Source organism: Lagopus muta, chromosome 15, assembly GCF_023343835.1.
Source record: "Lagopus muta isolate bLagMut1 chromosome 15, bLagMut1 primary, whole genome shotgun sequence".
Classification (NCBI taxonomy): Eukaryota; Metazoa; Chordata; class Aves; order Galliformes; family Phasianidae; genus Lagopus; species Lagopus muta.
This window is the reverse complement of record NC_064447.1, coordinates 7,875,926-7,889,897: the sequence shown is the minus strand read 5'-3', so window position 1 is coordinate 7,889,897 and position 13,972 is coordinate 7,875,926. Positions and strand designations below refer to the sequence as shown.

General features: G+C 41.0%; 2 protein-coding genes across 14 annotated transcripts in view; both read left to right on the top strand.

Annotated features, from left to right (window-relative positions):
* The first annotated feature begins 93 nt into the window (after positions 1–93).
* C15H16orf91 (chromosome 15 C16orf91 homolog) lies at positions 94–1,283 on the top strand. Its single transcript, XM_048962233.1, has 2 exons — positions 94–197; positions 270–1,283. The coding sequence occupies exons 1-2, from the start codon at positions 172–174 to the stop codon at positions 622–624; spliced, it is 381 nt and encodes a 126-aa protein (XP_048818190.1). The 5' UTR covers positions 94–171; the 3' UTR covers positions 625–1,283.
* Positions 349–13,972, top strand: part of UNKL (unk like zinc finger) — a 33,849-nt gene continuing 20,225 nt past the window's right edge. The window contains exons 1-7 of one of the 13 annotated variants that reach the window (XM_048962212.1): positions 349–456; positions 1,290–1,350; positions 3,501–3,607; positions 7,313–7,489; positions 9,361–9,494; positions 11,414–11,549; positions 12,291–12,408. In XM_048962212.1, the coding sequence (XP_048818169.1) occupies positions 9,455–9,494; positions 11,414–11,549; positions 12,291–12,408 (294 nt within the window). In that variant the 5' untranslated portion in view covers positions 349–456; positions 1,290–1,350; positions 3,501–3,607; positions 7,313–7,489; positions 9,361–9,454. Of the gene's footprint in view, positions 457–1,289; positions 1,351–1,388; positions 1,561–1,585; positions 1,857–3,397; positions 9,495–11,413; positions 11,550–12,290; positions 12,409–13,972 lie in introns of those variants that run through there. The other 12 variants (XM_048962203.1, XM_048962214.1, XM_048962202.1 and 9 more) reach the window with 12 other exon arrangements.

Genomic DNA, 13,972 nt, shown 5'->3' with positions numbered 1-13,972 from the left:
CGTGTCGAAGCTCTTGCGGAAGCTGGCTGCACCCTGCGCGCCTCCCGCTTCCGGCCGCCGCATCTCAGCAGCGCTCGAGCGCCCCCCTGCGGCCGGCTCGTGCATGGTCGCCGCTTGCAGCGCTGAGGTCGCACTTCCGCTTCCGGGCGGCGCGGGGAGGAGAGCGGAGGAATGAGCTGGGCGCGGGGCGGCTGGCGGTGAGGCGGAGGGCTGGGCTCTGGGACCCGGGAGCCGACAGTCCCGCACCTCTGACTCGCGTGTCTTTGCAGGGCGCGGTGCGTCTTGCTCCTGCCCGGCCCCCGTAGGTGGCTGGCGGGACGGCGTGGCACCGAGGACGCAGTTAAAGAGGATCCAGAGAGCGAGGGACCCATCCCCTTCTCTTCCAGCAAGGCCAGCCCGCGGGTGTGGAGCGTCAGCCAGTCTATGGGGAGTGATTACCAGAGGCCGTGGGCGAAGGTGCTGCCCCTCATCCTGCTGTGCAGTGGGCTGTTGCTGTGGTGTGCGTTTAGGGAAAAAACGGAGATTGACGAGCAACTGGAAGCCCTGTTATCTGGTCAGATCGTGGACCCTTTAGACGCGGCACAACAAAGCGATGCTCCTTCACAGATACAGAAGGAGAGATGATGAGCGCACCTGTGGTGAAGGAGCTGCCAAAAGTTCAGCTGCTTAAAGGCTGCTCCCGCACCTGATTTGGAAAATGTTTTTCTGTCCTACCACCAGCCTTATCTTGCAAACAGGATTTATTTATCTTGCTGCTTTTTGTTTGTCTTCACTTAGCAACTTACAGCAATAGCAGAATGAATAGTCCTTTTCTGCATTGCATGGCAGGGATGGACAGGATGTATTGCAAACTAGCATGTATTTGTAGATATGTTGTGTTCAACTCGGTTTTTTCCATGGATTTTTTTTTTTTTCTCTTGGTTGCACAGCATATTAAAATATCAAAGCTGTATGTCTGTAATTTGGTTGCTGAAGGTGACCTTCAGCTGGCACTCTGCTAGCACGGAGTGCATGGAGTGCATTCACATCATGTTGAGGATACCTGTATTAATGTATGATGGATTAATATTCAGATTACTTTGTAATTCTACGAAACAATGCAGGATTTACTTAATGCACAGTTAGTGCTGGTTTTCTGCAGCATAACGTGTTTGACATGCCTAACTAAAGTGGTCAGTGCTTAGGTGGGAATTTTGTAGAAACTGTAAGTGATTGATCTGCGTCAGAGAGGGGAGGGAGCTCCTAATTTCACAGCCAGCTTAGCATCTAATTTTTATCTACATTTGCAGATACTCTGGAGACTTGCCTGGGAGAGGAAGAACGCATTGGTGTGACTTAATTCTCTTTCAAGTTAGGTGTATTTTTATTTATTTATTTATTTATTTTAGGCTTTCCTCTGTAAAGATACAAAACTTCTGTGCGATTGAAGCCCTTCATTAAGAATCAAACGCATCCCCACAACAGGGCAGCAGGGGGTAACTCCGAGTAACGGAGCATAGGGCTAGCAAGCACTGCTTTCTCAAAGGCAGTAAAGCGTCCTGTTTTTGCGCGTGCGATGCGGTAGGTGACTTCAAGCGAAGCTTTTCAGCTGTTTGGGAAGTGAAAAACGCCGGGCTGCCGGCTGAAGGAGCCGCGCTGTCGCGGCCGTGAGCTTCGCGCCGCAGCCGGTGCAGTTGCGCGCGCACCGCTCGCAGGGCAGGACGAGGCGGGGCCGCCCGCTGAGGGGAGGAGTGGGGCGGGCCGCGCACGCGCCCTGCCGGCCGCTGGGGACGATGCCGTCCGTTTCGAAAGCGGTGTCGCGGGGCGGAGGGTCTGGCGGGACCCCGCAGACCGAGCAGCCGACGCATTATACGTAGGTACCGCGTTCTAGAGGCGGCCTGCTTCGCGGAGCCCGGCGCTGCGCGGGGAGGGCTCCGGGCTCAGAGGCGGAGGGCCCGGCCGAGCGCCAGGCCTGATACGCGCGGCCTCCTGCTCCGCCGGCGGGGCTGAGCGGCGGCCTCGCTCCGCTTCTTTCCCGGCTCCGGCCGCCGCGGTGAGGAGGCCCGGCTGCGTGTCGGCCGGGTGGAGGCGCGGGACGCCGGTGTGGCGTTGGCGTCCCGCTCGTGTAGAACCTGCGCTGCTCGCAGAAGCCGCCTAACGTGGATCCGAGTGCCGTCGTGTCCCGTTCCCAGCACTTGCAGGCTGGATCCTGCTATGCAGCCCGGCTTTGGACATCTAAAAGTTCTGTTCCCGTTCTTCTCCCACAGTCCAGATCAGTTTAAAGAACGCAGAACTGAAAGATGCACCTTGTAGCTCTGTGCCGTTACATCCTCCGTGCTGTCTGAGCGGCTGAGAGCTTAGAGATCCCTTTATTCTCTCCAGCCCTTTCCCTGCCCGATGCCTTCAGTCCCCTGTACCTGGTAGACGTGCTGTACCTTTCTTGAGACCTCTGGGAAATCCGAGGTTCCGTGAAGTCCCCAAGCACTCCTTCCAATGCAAGTACTCTGTAACCTTAGAGATGTAATGCTTTTGTTCAGCTGGCCAATGGATATATAAACTGATACGGGAAGGAGTGCTGTCTTGCATTCTTTGACAAATAATACAGTAATGCCCAGTCTGGTGTGATCGTGATATGCAATGGAAAGGCTCAGACTCCCTAAATAGCTTTTGTGCTCGAGGTGACCATGAAGGGCTGTCCTACTTGCTTTGATTCTATGATTCTGTCAACCTGATCCAGCTGTGGACGTCCGTATTCATTGCAGGAGAGTTGGACTAGATGACCTATAAGGGCCACTTTCAACTCAAACAATTCTATGATTCTACTCCTAAATAATCTTCAGAGAGACATTTAGATTGTCCCAATGCAAACCTAACACTCCCTAAAATAAGCTTGCTGCAGCCCCTCTTGTGGCTCCTGCTAACCTTCTTAAACTACTTTCAGTCCTCTAGCTTTCTGTATAGAGTGCCCACATTCTGGGGATTATTGTGATTAAGTGCCCAGTTAAGCTAGGAGTGCTTTTTAGCTAAAACAGCCTTTATTGTTGTGTGACAGCAAGCCATATGAATGCTTATTCAGGTACTTGGTGGATTTATGATCTGTGTAGTGGTTACTTAGGGCAAAATTCTGAATGCTGCGTTTTTTTAAATTTATTTATTTGATTTTTAGCTCAATTACATGATGTAGAATAATGTGCCAGTGTTTTATATGTAACACATCTGTCATCAGAAATGAAATCACTCATTCAGAAGTATTCATTCAGCTGTTAAATGGTTAATTACACATAGGAGCTATAACAGTGTGCAGGTACATTTGTAAAATATTTATGGGCTAAATGCACTGAATTGTCCAGTGCCCTGTTAGTACTGTAAAGATGTGCCTCCGATAAGATAAACTTGTAACACAGTTTAATTTTTTTAGGTATCTAAAGGAATTTAGGACAGAGCAGTGCCCTCTATTTTTGCAGCACAAGTGTACCCAGCACAGACCATTTACCTGTTTTCATTGGCATTTCCTAAATCAGCGTCGTCGTAGACCTATACGAAGGCGTGATGGAACTTTTAACTACAGTCCCGATGTTTATTGTACAAAATATGATGAGACTACAGGAATCTGCCCAGATGGAGATGAGTAAGTGATTTCTTTCAGTCCCTAGGACTTTATAGTATTAATGGCTTTACAGAACGATGTTAATTTTTTCTTACAAAAATGATTGATAGGATCCTGCAGTTTGACTGAGAGAACTTTTTGTGAGTGATTTGTGAGTTTTTGGTATGTATGCTTTTATGTAAGCACGTGCTCTTTAGGCTGTCATGGAGTTAGAGCTATCTTATTGTTTTGTAACCTTTTTGAAAGCAGAATGTAAGAAGTTTATTTTCTCCTAGTATTGTTCCTGTTGTCCCTGAACATTTTTTGGCTACTGTGTTGTGTTTTTTCTCCTGACAGTTTTGAAATTGTATGTGCAAACTGCGTTGTGTAGGGACTGATGGACTGTAAAGGAGAAGGACTGTTTTGTGATGGCTCTGCAGAGAGGGAAAAAGGAAGTTTTTCACACAGAAGGTGTTGATGCACTGGAACAGGTTGCCCAAGGAGGTTGTGGATGCCCCATCTTTGGAGGCATTCAAGGCCAGGCTGGATGTGGTTCTGGGCAGCCTGGTCTGAGTTGACCATTAGGGTTTGCTTTTCCATGGACGCATGTTCTATTCTGGATAAAGGCCACAGGAGTCATGGGGAGGGGGTGAAGCTTTGCAGAGATAAGAGTGAGCAAATAGGCAGGCATGGCAGGCAGGCATGTCTAGAGGAGCTGGGTATATTGTGGTCGTATAACATAGAGGAACTAGCTTCATCTGCAATGATGGAAGCAAGGAAAGACTTCTGACAGGAAAAAAAAATCAAAACAGAGAAACAGACGGGAAATAGAGAGTTATGCTGCTCACGTGTTTTAACATGTGAAGACAGTTAATTTGGTTATTGCAGTGTTTAGCAGCTCTCATCATGGATCAGATATCTTTTGTGTTCCAGGCTGTAGTCACAGAAGAAAAAAAGGTGGAATTTTTCCCCAGGAATTACAAACTAAACAACAGGTGACAAGTGAAAGTAAACAACAAAGAAGTAATAGGCAGCATGACAGTATTTAGAACTGTGCCCAAGTAAAACAAAAAGCAAAAAATGTCTTTGGGGATGATTTAAAAGAGAACAGTTACGTACCTGTTCAGGTGTGAGCATGAACATGAGCAGTTCTCATTTGAATATCAACAAGAGGATAATGGACGCTCATGTCATTTTGTTGACTGGGGACAAAAATTAACTTTTCATTATTGAACGATAGATAGTGGTACTAAAGGAAGAAAAAGAAAGCAGAATGTTAGCTGAGCAAGATTGCACTGGGAGAAGCAAATAAGGGGATGCTTCAAAGAGCTGAGAAGTGAGATGAAAGCTCATGCAATCTTTTGCTGTAGTTGTAGATGGTATAAATATTAAATCTTAGGCCAAAGAAAACATAAGACTCCTGAGAGAGCTCATATTTCTTTATCAGCTTGTTTTTGGAATCTGTTTTGCCTTTACGTGGGAAAAATTGTGACTTGAGTATTTCTCCCTCTCACTGTGCATGCAAGGAGCTGTATTTTGTCTGACAAAATATCTGAATTCCTTAATTGTTTTTAAGCAGTCATTTGAATGTAATTGGAGGCTTTAACATTTTATGAGACATCTTCTGATTGGTAATTTCTCTAGGGAAAAAGCCCAGATATCAAAGCAAAAATGCTTGCCATCCACTGAGGGGCCACTGACACAGAGATGAGCAGTGAGTTGTGAACCCGTACGCTTCAGGCTGGGAGACATTTACTTCTTGTTTTCAACAGGAACCAGCAAAATTAAACAGATGAATATGGAGGAGTGAGCATTAAGCATAAGACTGAGACAATATTCTCACCTGTGTGGTGTGCGTATGTTGTGATTTGTAATGAACAATCTGCTAGTATGTTTTCCCACTTAACTCCTGCACAAATTCTGCTAGTGGTGGGACAGCTAGCAGTAGTAACATGACTTCAGATTGCAATTTCATTTGTTTCAAGTTCAGTACAAGACTAGAGTCTGTCTGATACTTCTGCCAGCCCAAAGGGGTTTCTCATTTTTCTGTATCAGTAGCAATTGTAGCAGAATGGGAAGGCTGCACAGTGCTGACCATAGACCACGAAGCATTTCTTATGAAGTTCAGCTGAGTCACCAAAATGCTCCAACAAAAATTGCATCCCATCTGTCTTTCCACACAGAACCAGGAAGTGTGAATGAACTACTTCCAGATCTTGATTGTTGGTTGTGTTTTGTCTTACACTGGAAGAATGAGGTGTAGCACTGAATTTGGTGTACTTAGTCTTCTCACTAATTAATTCTGGTGGGATTTAAAGTGGTGTAAGTGAACTCACTGGCTGCAACCCATTTGTAACAGCAGCAGGACCAATGCATTGAGAAGATGTCACCAAGAGAGGAATGTTCTCTGGTCTCTAAAGATATAGGCTGATGGAAAAACCCCACAAAGGAGGGATCTCCAGCAAGAGATTCTTCTGTGGGGGCAGTCAGCCCTTAATTGAGGCCTTCAGGTCTTCCAATTGCACAGGTTGAATTGCTTCCACCTGTGCTCCCAGGGCTGACTGGGTCTCTTCTTCCAGATGCTCAATCAGTAGTTCAGGCTGTAACTTAGAAGTTCCCATACACCATTTATCTTGATTGAGTGTTTTAAAATTTCTAAAAGAAACAAACTTGCATCTTAGAAATCATAAGAAGCATCAATTCTTGGAAATCAGTTCAAGCTACAGGTATCTTAGCAGGATAGACAAAAATTGTTGTTTCGATTTTAGTATATAAATAGAGTTGTAAATTTTGCAAGTAAATTGCTTAATCTGTTTTCTAAATAGTCTTCTTAGAACATAGCAAAGCTTAGGCTAACGTCAGTCCTTATGAATGCTAAACTCTGCTTAGTACTTTGTCATTCTCCCTCTGTCTACAAGAACGTATTTCTGTGGGGTTTTCCATTTGTTGTTCTGTACCACACCCCAAGTTTTTTCATGTAGTTTCTTTTTACTTTAGGATGGGAGAAAGTAATTTTTGGAGAGAAATATTTTTTCAAACCCAGCAGTGACCGAAATGAATTACACTGAAGTAAACTTGGGGAGAACAGACACATCTGCATATGTGTTTTTTTCCCCATTTGTTTACAACTGATAGAATTACAATCCATACATGATGTTAATGACTTAGAATACAGACCAGGCCTCACAGAGTTTCAAGTTGTGTCTTGAAAATGGTAAGTATACCTACAAAGATTTATTGCTGATACAGGAATTTTTCTCTTGCTTTTTGTAGAGAAGTCAATTTAAGTTTGCTTTCAGGCAATTTCAGTTTGCTGTTCAAGAGGTTCTGTGTCTATAAGGATCAGGCAGAACAAAACATGATATCGCAAGTACCCCTTTATTGTAGGTAACTGTAGCATTTAAAAAACAAAAAGAAAAAAACAGTAAACAATTTTCTTATAGTGAGGAAGTGCCTTAAGCTTGTACCAATATGGACAATGACATTTCTCAGTTCAGGAGTTGCTTTCTTACAGGGTGTTTGCTGTATTTGTTAAGAATATCTTTGTAAGCTAGCCTAGTATGGACTCTTGTAATTTTAGTGGAGACTATGAAGTAGATGAACACTTTTCATTGTTAAGCTGACATGTCAGATTTGTTTGTGAATCCTGCAAAGTTGTTTGTTACGAGTTAACGAGAGAGAGCAGAATTCAGAGTTGAATGTTTAAACATAAAGCAAAGCCTAAACTTTCCTCTTTCTGTGATATAGTTGCCCTTACCTACATCGAACAACAGGAGATACAGAAAGGAAATACCATCTCAGATATTACAAGACTGGAACATGCATTCATGAAACAGATGCCCGGGGTCACTGCGTGAAGAATGGGATTCACTGTGCCTTTGCTCATGGGCCGCATGACCTTAGACCTCCAGTATATGACATCAGGTAGTCTGTATTTCCAATTCTGCAGCCTGTTCAGCAGGAAAAGCCATGTCTGTTACAGCTGCACACCGGGCAGTGTAGCGTGCTTTGCGTGAAAAACGTGATTTCATCTGTAGCTACAGAACATAAGAATGCATTTTACTGTGCATCAAGATAGCAGGTGTGAGCATGCTAGGAAATGCAAATGTTAACATTTTGGAACTTGCTGTTTGAAGAGCCATATATGTAATTCTTAGCACTAATGAAAGACCAGTTGTTCTATCCTTTGCCATGTATGCCTTGTAAATTTGTATGTGATTTTTACGTTTATAAATTTATAACTGTTACGCCATTTTTCGGGTTCTGAGCTTATTTTTGGCATTTTGCTTTCTGCCATTCTTGTTTTTTTCTTTTCATGTATATAATATCAGTATTATTTTCTACCTCTCTAACACTTGAGCAAATTACTGTCAAAAGAAGGTACTTGGTGAGTCATGGTAGTGGCACAAATGAGTTTTGGTTGTGGCCTAAACTGGGCTATAAGCATCTTCTGGCTGCATACAGAGCTGAAGATGCTCATAATGGGAGTCTGTATTTTAACAGCTTGAACCTAAATTAAGCTTTGTTGTTTGTGAAAAATGGTCGTGTGCCATTGCATCTCCTGATTTCAAATATCTAGCATTCATAAAGGAAGTCCAAACAATGTTTAGTGATAGTTTTGCTCTAGTATGTCCACCAATACTAGGGGGTTTTCATTGTAAGAGTGAAGAAGTCATAGTAGAGTCATTGATGTAGGTATTAACTTTATTTCACCTAAGAGCCTTGTTCTTCTCACCTCCACCTTTAAGAAAAAGCATTCTTTGGGAACAATATCTGTTTTCCTTTCTGCACATTCCTTGACTCTGTAAAAGATTTATTTTGATAGCTTAAAAGGTTCCTGTCTTGTCATTGAGTTAGTCATGTTTCTTTTTCTTGGGAGATACTACAGAGCAGGGAAGTTCTTGAAATGATATGTGAGTTATATAATAACTATTTCCATTGTCAACTATCAAGTTCCCCTTCAGAGATTCTTGGAGTAGGAGTATTTTGGAAGAGCAGATAAGCTCCTGGACTCTGTGCCTAGATAAAGCAGCAGAGGCTTTTGATTCTCATGAAGACTGACTATTGTAGAACCTCTGGTGACTGGTTCCTCATCCTGTGTCAACATTGCTTCAAAGTCTGCCTAATACAGTTATGCTGTATTATCTCTTTTTCTCTTTTTTTTTTTAAATCCATGTAACTAATTTGTCATTGTTGAAACTGCAGCTTGATTTTGTAAAACAGGTGTAATAAAATTATCTTGGGTTTTTGATAGAGGTTTCTTAGCACTCATACAACAAGTTTTAGTTAGGTAGTGCTCATTCTGATTGTTCACCAAGCTTGCATTGCTTACTTGAAAAAAAGTGACAAATATTTGCAGAAGAGATGCTCTACCCAGTGATTATAATTTGCTGTTAGATCTCCCAGTTGTCCTGGTATGCTTCTCTTGTGAAATGGTACAGTGAGCTGAACACACTTTCTGTAACTTCTGTTATTTCTTCTACTTCTACCATGTCATGTAGAATATTAGTAATGAATAACATGTACAGAATGTCAGCATATCAGCACACTGAGCTACACTGCTGGTACAAATGTTGGCTGTGTACTTAATGCCAGCATTCCGTCACATTAGTCTTTGATTAGTCTGATGTGGTTATTCCTTATGACTGTCTGCTTGCTTGTTTATTCCAGTTTAGATTTGTTAGAATCTAGATTAAATGATAATTTGTTGATGGAATATGAGAAATGTTTTGTAGGACAGCTAGGGTTACTGTAGCTATACAGTTTTGCAGTGTTACTTTCTTTCCCCATTCCAGAGAACTTCAGGCGCAGGAAACTTTACAGAATGGGCAGCTAGGATGTGGTGAAGGCATTCCAGATCTGCAACCAGGGAATTTAGCAAGTCAAGCAATGATTGAGAAGATCCTTAGTGAAGATCCAAGATGGCAGGGTAATGTCACCCTGTCTCCTTTCTCTATTTCTTTGATGATGTTTGATCCAATTTGTTGATCTTGGGTCTGAACTTGGGAGATATTATGAAGTCTTTTTTGTAATAGAGTAAAAAAAATGGTTTCTATAAGTATTACAGATATTTGTGAGAAGTTTTGTGGTAGTCTGTCACATTTATATTGAGATTGTAAATTGAAACTGTTTTGAATATTTTGTTCAATATGTCTCAGCTTACTTAATACAAGTACTGCTAATCTGTATCAATTGGGAAACTATTCATGCAAGTCAGTAGGAGCTCTGTCTTGTGCTAAGTATAATAATGATCAGTCTTCGTTTTTTAAGTCAGTAACTGAATAGTTAACAAATCTTTGTTCTTTGCGGAGATTGACTAGCAGGAATGAAGTAAAATGTTAAATAGAAAATTGGAGGAGAGTATTCAGATGTGAGTGCCTTGAAAGCGCTATGTGAGATTGCTTAAAACCAATTGTTTTGGTTTTCTTAAGACTTTCAAGTTTGGTTTTCACTTGCTTCTTACACTGCCACAGATGTTAGTGTCAGCTGCTATTATTAGAACTCTTGTCCAAATGTTACTATAGGAAAGATTGCAGGATAGAATCACTTTCAAAATTTCATGCATGGACAGTAAGATAGGGAGAGGTGCCATGAAGATACTGTCCCTAAGGAATTCAAGGAAGATAATCTTATGATATTTGTCCCTGCTATGTATATATTTTTTTATTCTGATAGAGGATGAATTCCAGTCATGTAAGTACTGAAATGTACAGTCTTGTTGTTGTCAGCTCTAGATGAAAAATACTGGAATATTTTTGTATAGGAAGGTAAAAAATAAAGAAAATACAGCAAAATTAACCAACTACAAGCATTTTTGTTGGATTCATTGCATTGCTGAAGTGTTACGTTATATAATGCTGTGTGACTTCTTTACATCCTACTAAATGTGGTGGGATTGCATATAGTTGCCAGAGACTGAAAATAATCATCCAGCTGGTGATTTCAGCTTTGTTTTCCTCAGTTTTAAATTAAACTATTGAAGAGGACTGAAGGAACTGCAGACTCTGTGTGATACTCTGATCAGTAAGCCTTGCTAATTTAGAGTACACCATTAATTACTCTTTGAGAATGCTTCTTCAGCTTGTTTTCCACAGATTTGGTAGGAATTTTGCTGTATGTGTTTTTGTGAACATCTCAGGTTTGCTAAAGACAAGAAACGTAATAGTGATTGCTTCAGTCATACCTGGAACCGTTTTCCTACCTTAGGAAGGAATTAGATTGGTTTGGTGTAATTCACTGTTCCATGCTGACGATTAGCCAAATTTTACCTTCTAATTTGTTTGCTTGCTCCGTTGTTTTTCTGTCTTTTTCTGTTTCTAGACAGAACCTTCTTTTTCATGTCCTAATTCCTCCTTACTGGCACCAGATGTAGATAAAGAGGCAGGAGTCTAAAAGAGGCTCTAGAACTTGTCCTGGAAGATTTTAGTAGCTAGTCTTAGTATGCCTTACCATGAAAGAAATTTTGGTGAAATAAGGAGCGTCAGCACTAAACTTAAAAAAAGCTGTAGATATAGAACTTGAAATGGTTTCAGTGTTTGTCTTACTGAAATGAGTAGTATTGCTTAAGGTTTTCATTTTCAAAATGTTGAATAGATGCAGTGAGAATTTCTGGATGGTTTCTCTACCAAGGTTGGTAGTTCTGTATTTGTGTACTTTATCATACAGTTGCTATAGAATATAAATTTGATGAAGATGTCTTTGCATGAAAGTATCTGGGTTTATAAGGATGGATGAATCTGTGACTCATAACATTGTTTTTACAAAACAGCGTGATTCCTAAGCTAACTCAAGGCGCTTGAAATACAAAATCTAGTTGCTTATTTCTCTGAATTTTTGACCTGTTTACAGACACAAATTTTGTGCTAGCTGGCTACAAGACAGAGCAGTGCACAAAGCCACCCAGGCTGTGCCGCCAGGGCTACGCGTGTCCGCATTTCCACAACAGCCGCGACAGGAGACGGAATCCCAGGACGTTCAAATACAGGTACATGAATATTTGCAGTGCACTCTTTGTCAGTCAGACAGTTGTTAGTGGACTAGTTTGTTTGGGCTCTTATGCTATGGGTATTCCCAGTGGAATAAAAACATCTCTTTCCCAGTGGCTTTGCTGTTTGTTTGTCTATTTATTTATTCATTTATTTATTTATTGTGGGAGAAAAAACCTCATCTGTTCAGAATGGTCAGTCACTTCTGAAGAATAAAAACATGAAACGGTAGTAAAAAATGTTCTGTTTTTTCTGTGAAGAATGAAAGCTATAATTTTTAGTGAAAAATCAAGAATCACCGGTGGATACCTTCTTTGTTGGGAAAAGACCAGTTATAATTTCTGGCTTTCTGCTGTTTTCACTCCTCAGATTTTCTTTTTCTGAGCAGTACTTTTAGGACCAAACTTTAATGCATCTCTTCGCTTAGTTTTAGAGAGAGTCTGTCATTCTGAAACATTGGTTTCTTCATTTACTTGGTGTTTTCATCGTGCTGTGCTATAGGCTTTAGAATTGATGGGTTTTGCTTGACAGTCTCAGGACTGTCCATAAATGTCACCAGACAGAAGAAAGCTGGAATCCTACTTGCTCCTCCTTCTGTCAAAGGCAAAAGGCTAGTTTTCTCCTAGAATTTACAACTTTGTAGGTCCCAGAAGCAAAGCTCCTCAGATGGAATGGGAATTTGTTTGAGACTTCTGCTAGGAATTAGATAGAAACGTGCTCTGGGCATCATTTGTTTCTAGGTCTACTCCTTGCCCCAGTGTAAAACATGCAGATGAATGGGGTGAACCTTCAAGGTGTGAAAGTGGGGATAGCTGCCAATACTGTCATTCTCGTACAGAGCAGCAGTTTCATCCCGAGGTAAGAAATGAGCTTCTTCTTACTTTTAGTGATTTTAAATTTATTATGTACTCGAGTACCTGTTAAAGATGATACATGTGAAAAATATGTCACATCTGGAGAGAAAAGTCATGCAGCTCTTCCAGTAGTTGAATTATTGGTTTAAGCAAAATTTGCTGAAAATATTAATTTTACAGCTGTGGTTTTCACTGCTAGGCATTTTTATTATACTACTTAGTAAAAAATGAATTCACATTCCCTGCAGCATTTGGATGCTTTTAATCTAGTAACTGAACTGACTTCTCACATGACTTCTGAAAACCCTTTTTTTTATGTTGATTGCCTATATGTAAGATTTGGGTATAAATTTTACCCAACTTTTTGTCCAGTAACTTGGGACAAACTACAGTTTTGAGCATTGTTAAAAGCTGTATTGCAAATAATTGCAAGAATCTGAATACGCCTATGAATCTTCTCTATGAATCTGAATCTTCTCTATGAATAGAGAAAGTGGAAAGAGCAGTGTCTCTTCCTACTGGCTAAAGGAAGACACTCCAGAAAAAGAATGTGAATTTACATTCCTCTATAGGTACACTCATTGTAACACTCTTTTGCTGGATATTTGAGCATAAAAGTGCTGGGGAAGAGAGCAGTGCCACGTTATCTGCTGAGATTTAAATGTTATTGCAGCACTAGGAAAGTATTAGATTTTCCAGTTAATGGAGGAAGAAACCCATGATACTGAAAAGACATGTTATGTAAGAAGCTACCTGTACAGTACTTGAGATCTATCTGGGATTTGGGACCTCTGACCAGGCATAAAGAATTCACAGCAGGATGTTGGCTGCATTAGGAAGTTAAAAGCTTAGTAAGTTACAAGCAAAGACCACTCGAGTAATTGCTGTTTTCTCTTCCAATTATGAAGATTATTGAAGTAATCTCAAGAGCACATCACTGAAAGAAACTCCTAGAATACTGACTTCAAGGTTGTTTTCAAACTCCTCCTTATCACGTCCCCTATCAGGTTGACCATCTGCATCTTTATATTAAGTAGGTGTTTACTATCTCCAGTCCTGAGATGCTGCTCCAGAATTTCTCTGTCCTTGCTGATTACTAGAGATTTTACTGTATGGATTTACTTCAGATTACCTAATTTCTTCCATGTTGTATTCCAGCCCTTTTCTGTAATAACAGTGTCTTCCTGCTTAGTATAACTATCATACTTTAGTTTATGACAAAGCTATTAATGAAAATACTAAAAATAAGTCAGAAGGCTGAGGCTTGAGGTGTGATGCCAATTTTGCCTGCTGCCTTCCTTCTTCTTACCATCCATTGTAATCTACCCATTTAACAGCAGATACCTTACATTGGTAATAGTCATAATCTTCATTATCTGAATTAATTATTCTCTCCACATAGTTTATTGATGTCTTATTAGAATGACCACTTTTTCATTTTAGAGAAGAATCTTTGATTTATCAAAGTTCAATAATGAGTCTACTATGGCAGGCTTTGCCAAATGTACCTTTAATTTTATTCTATTTCTTTCAGTCCTTAATTAAATTAGGACAGAATAATTGGTGGA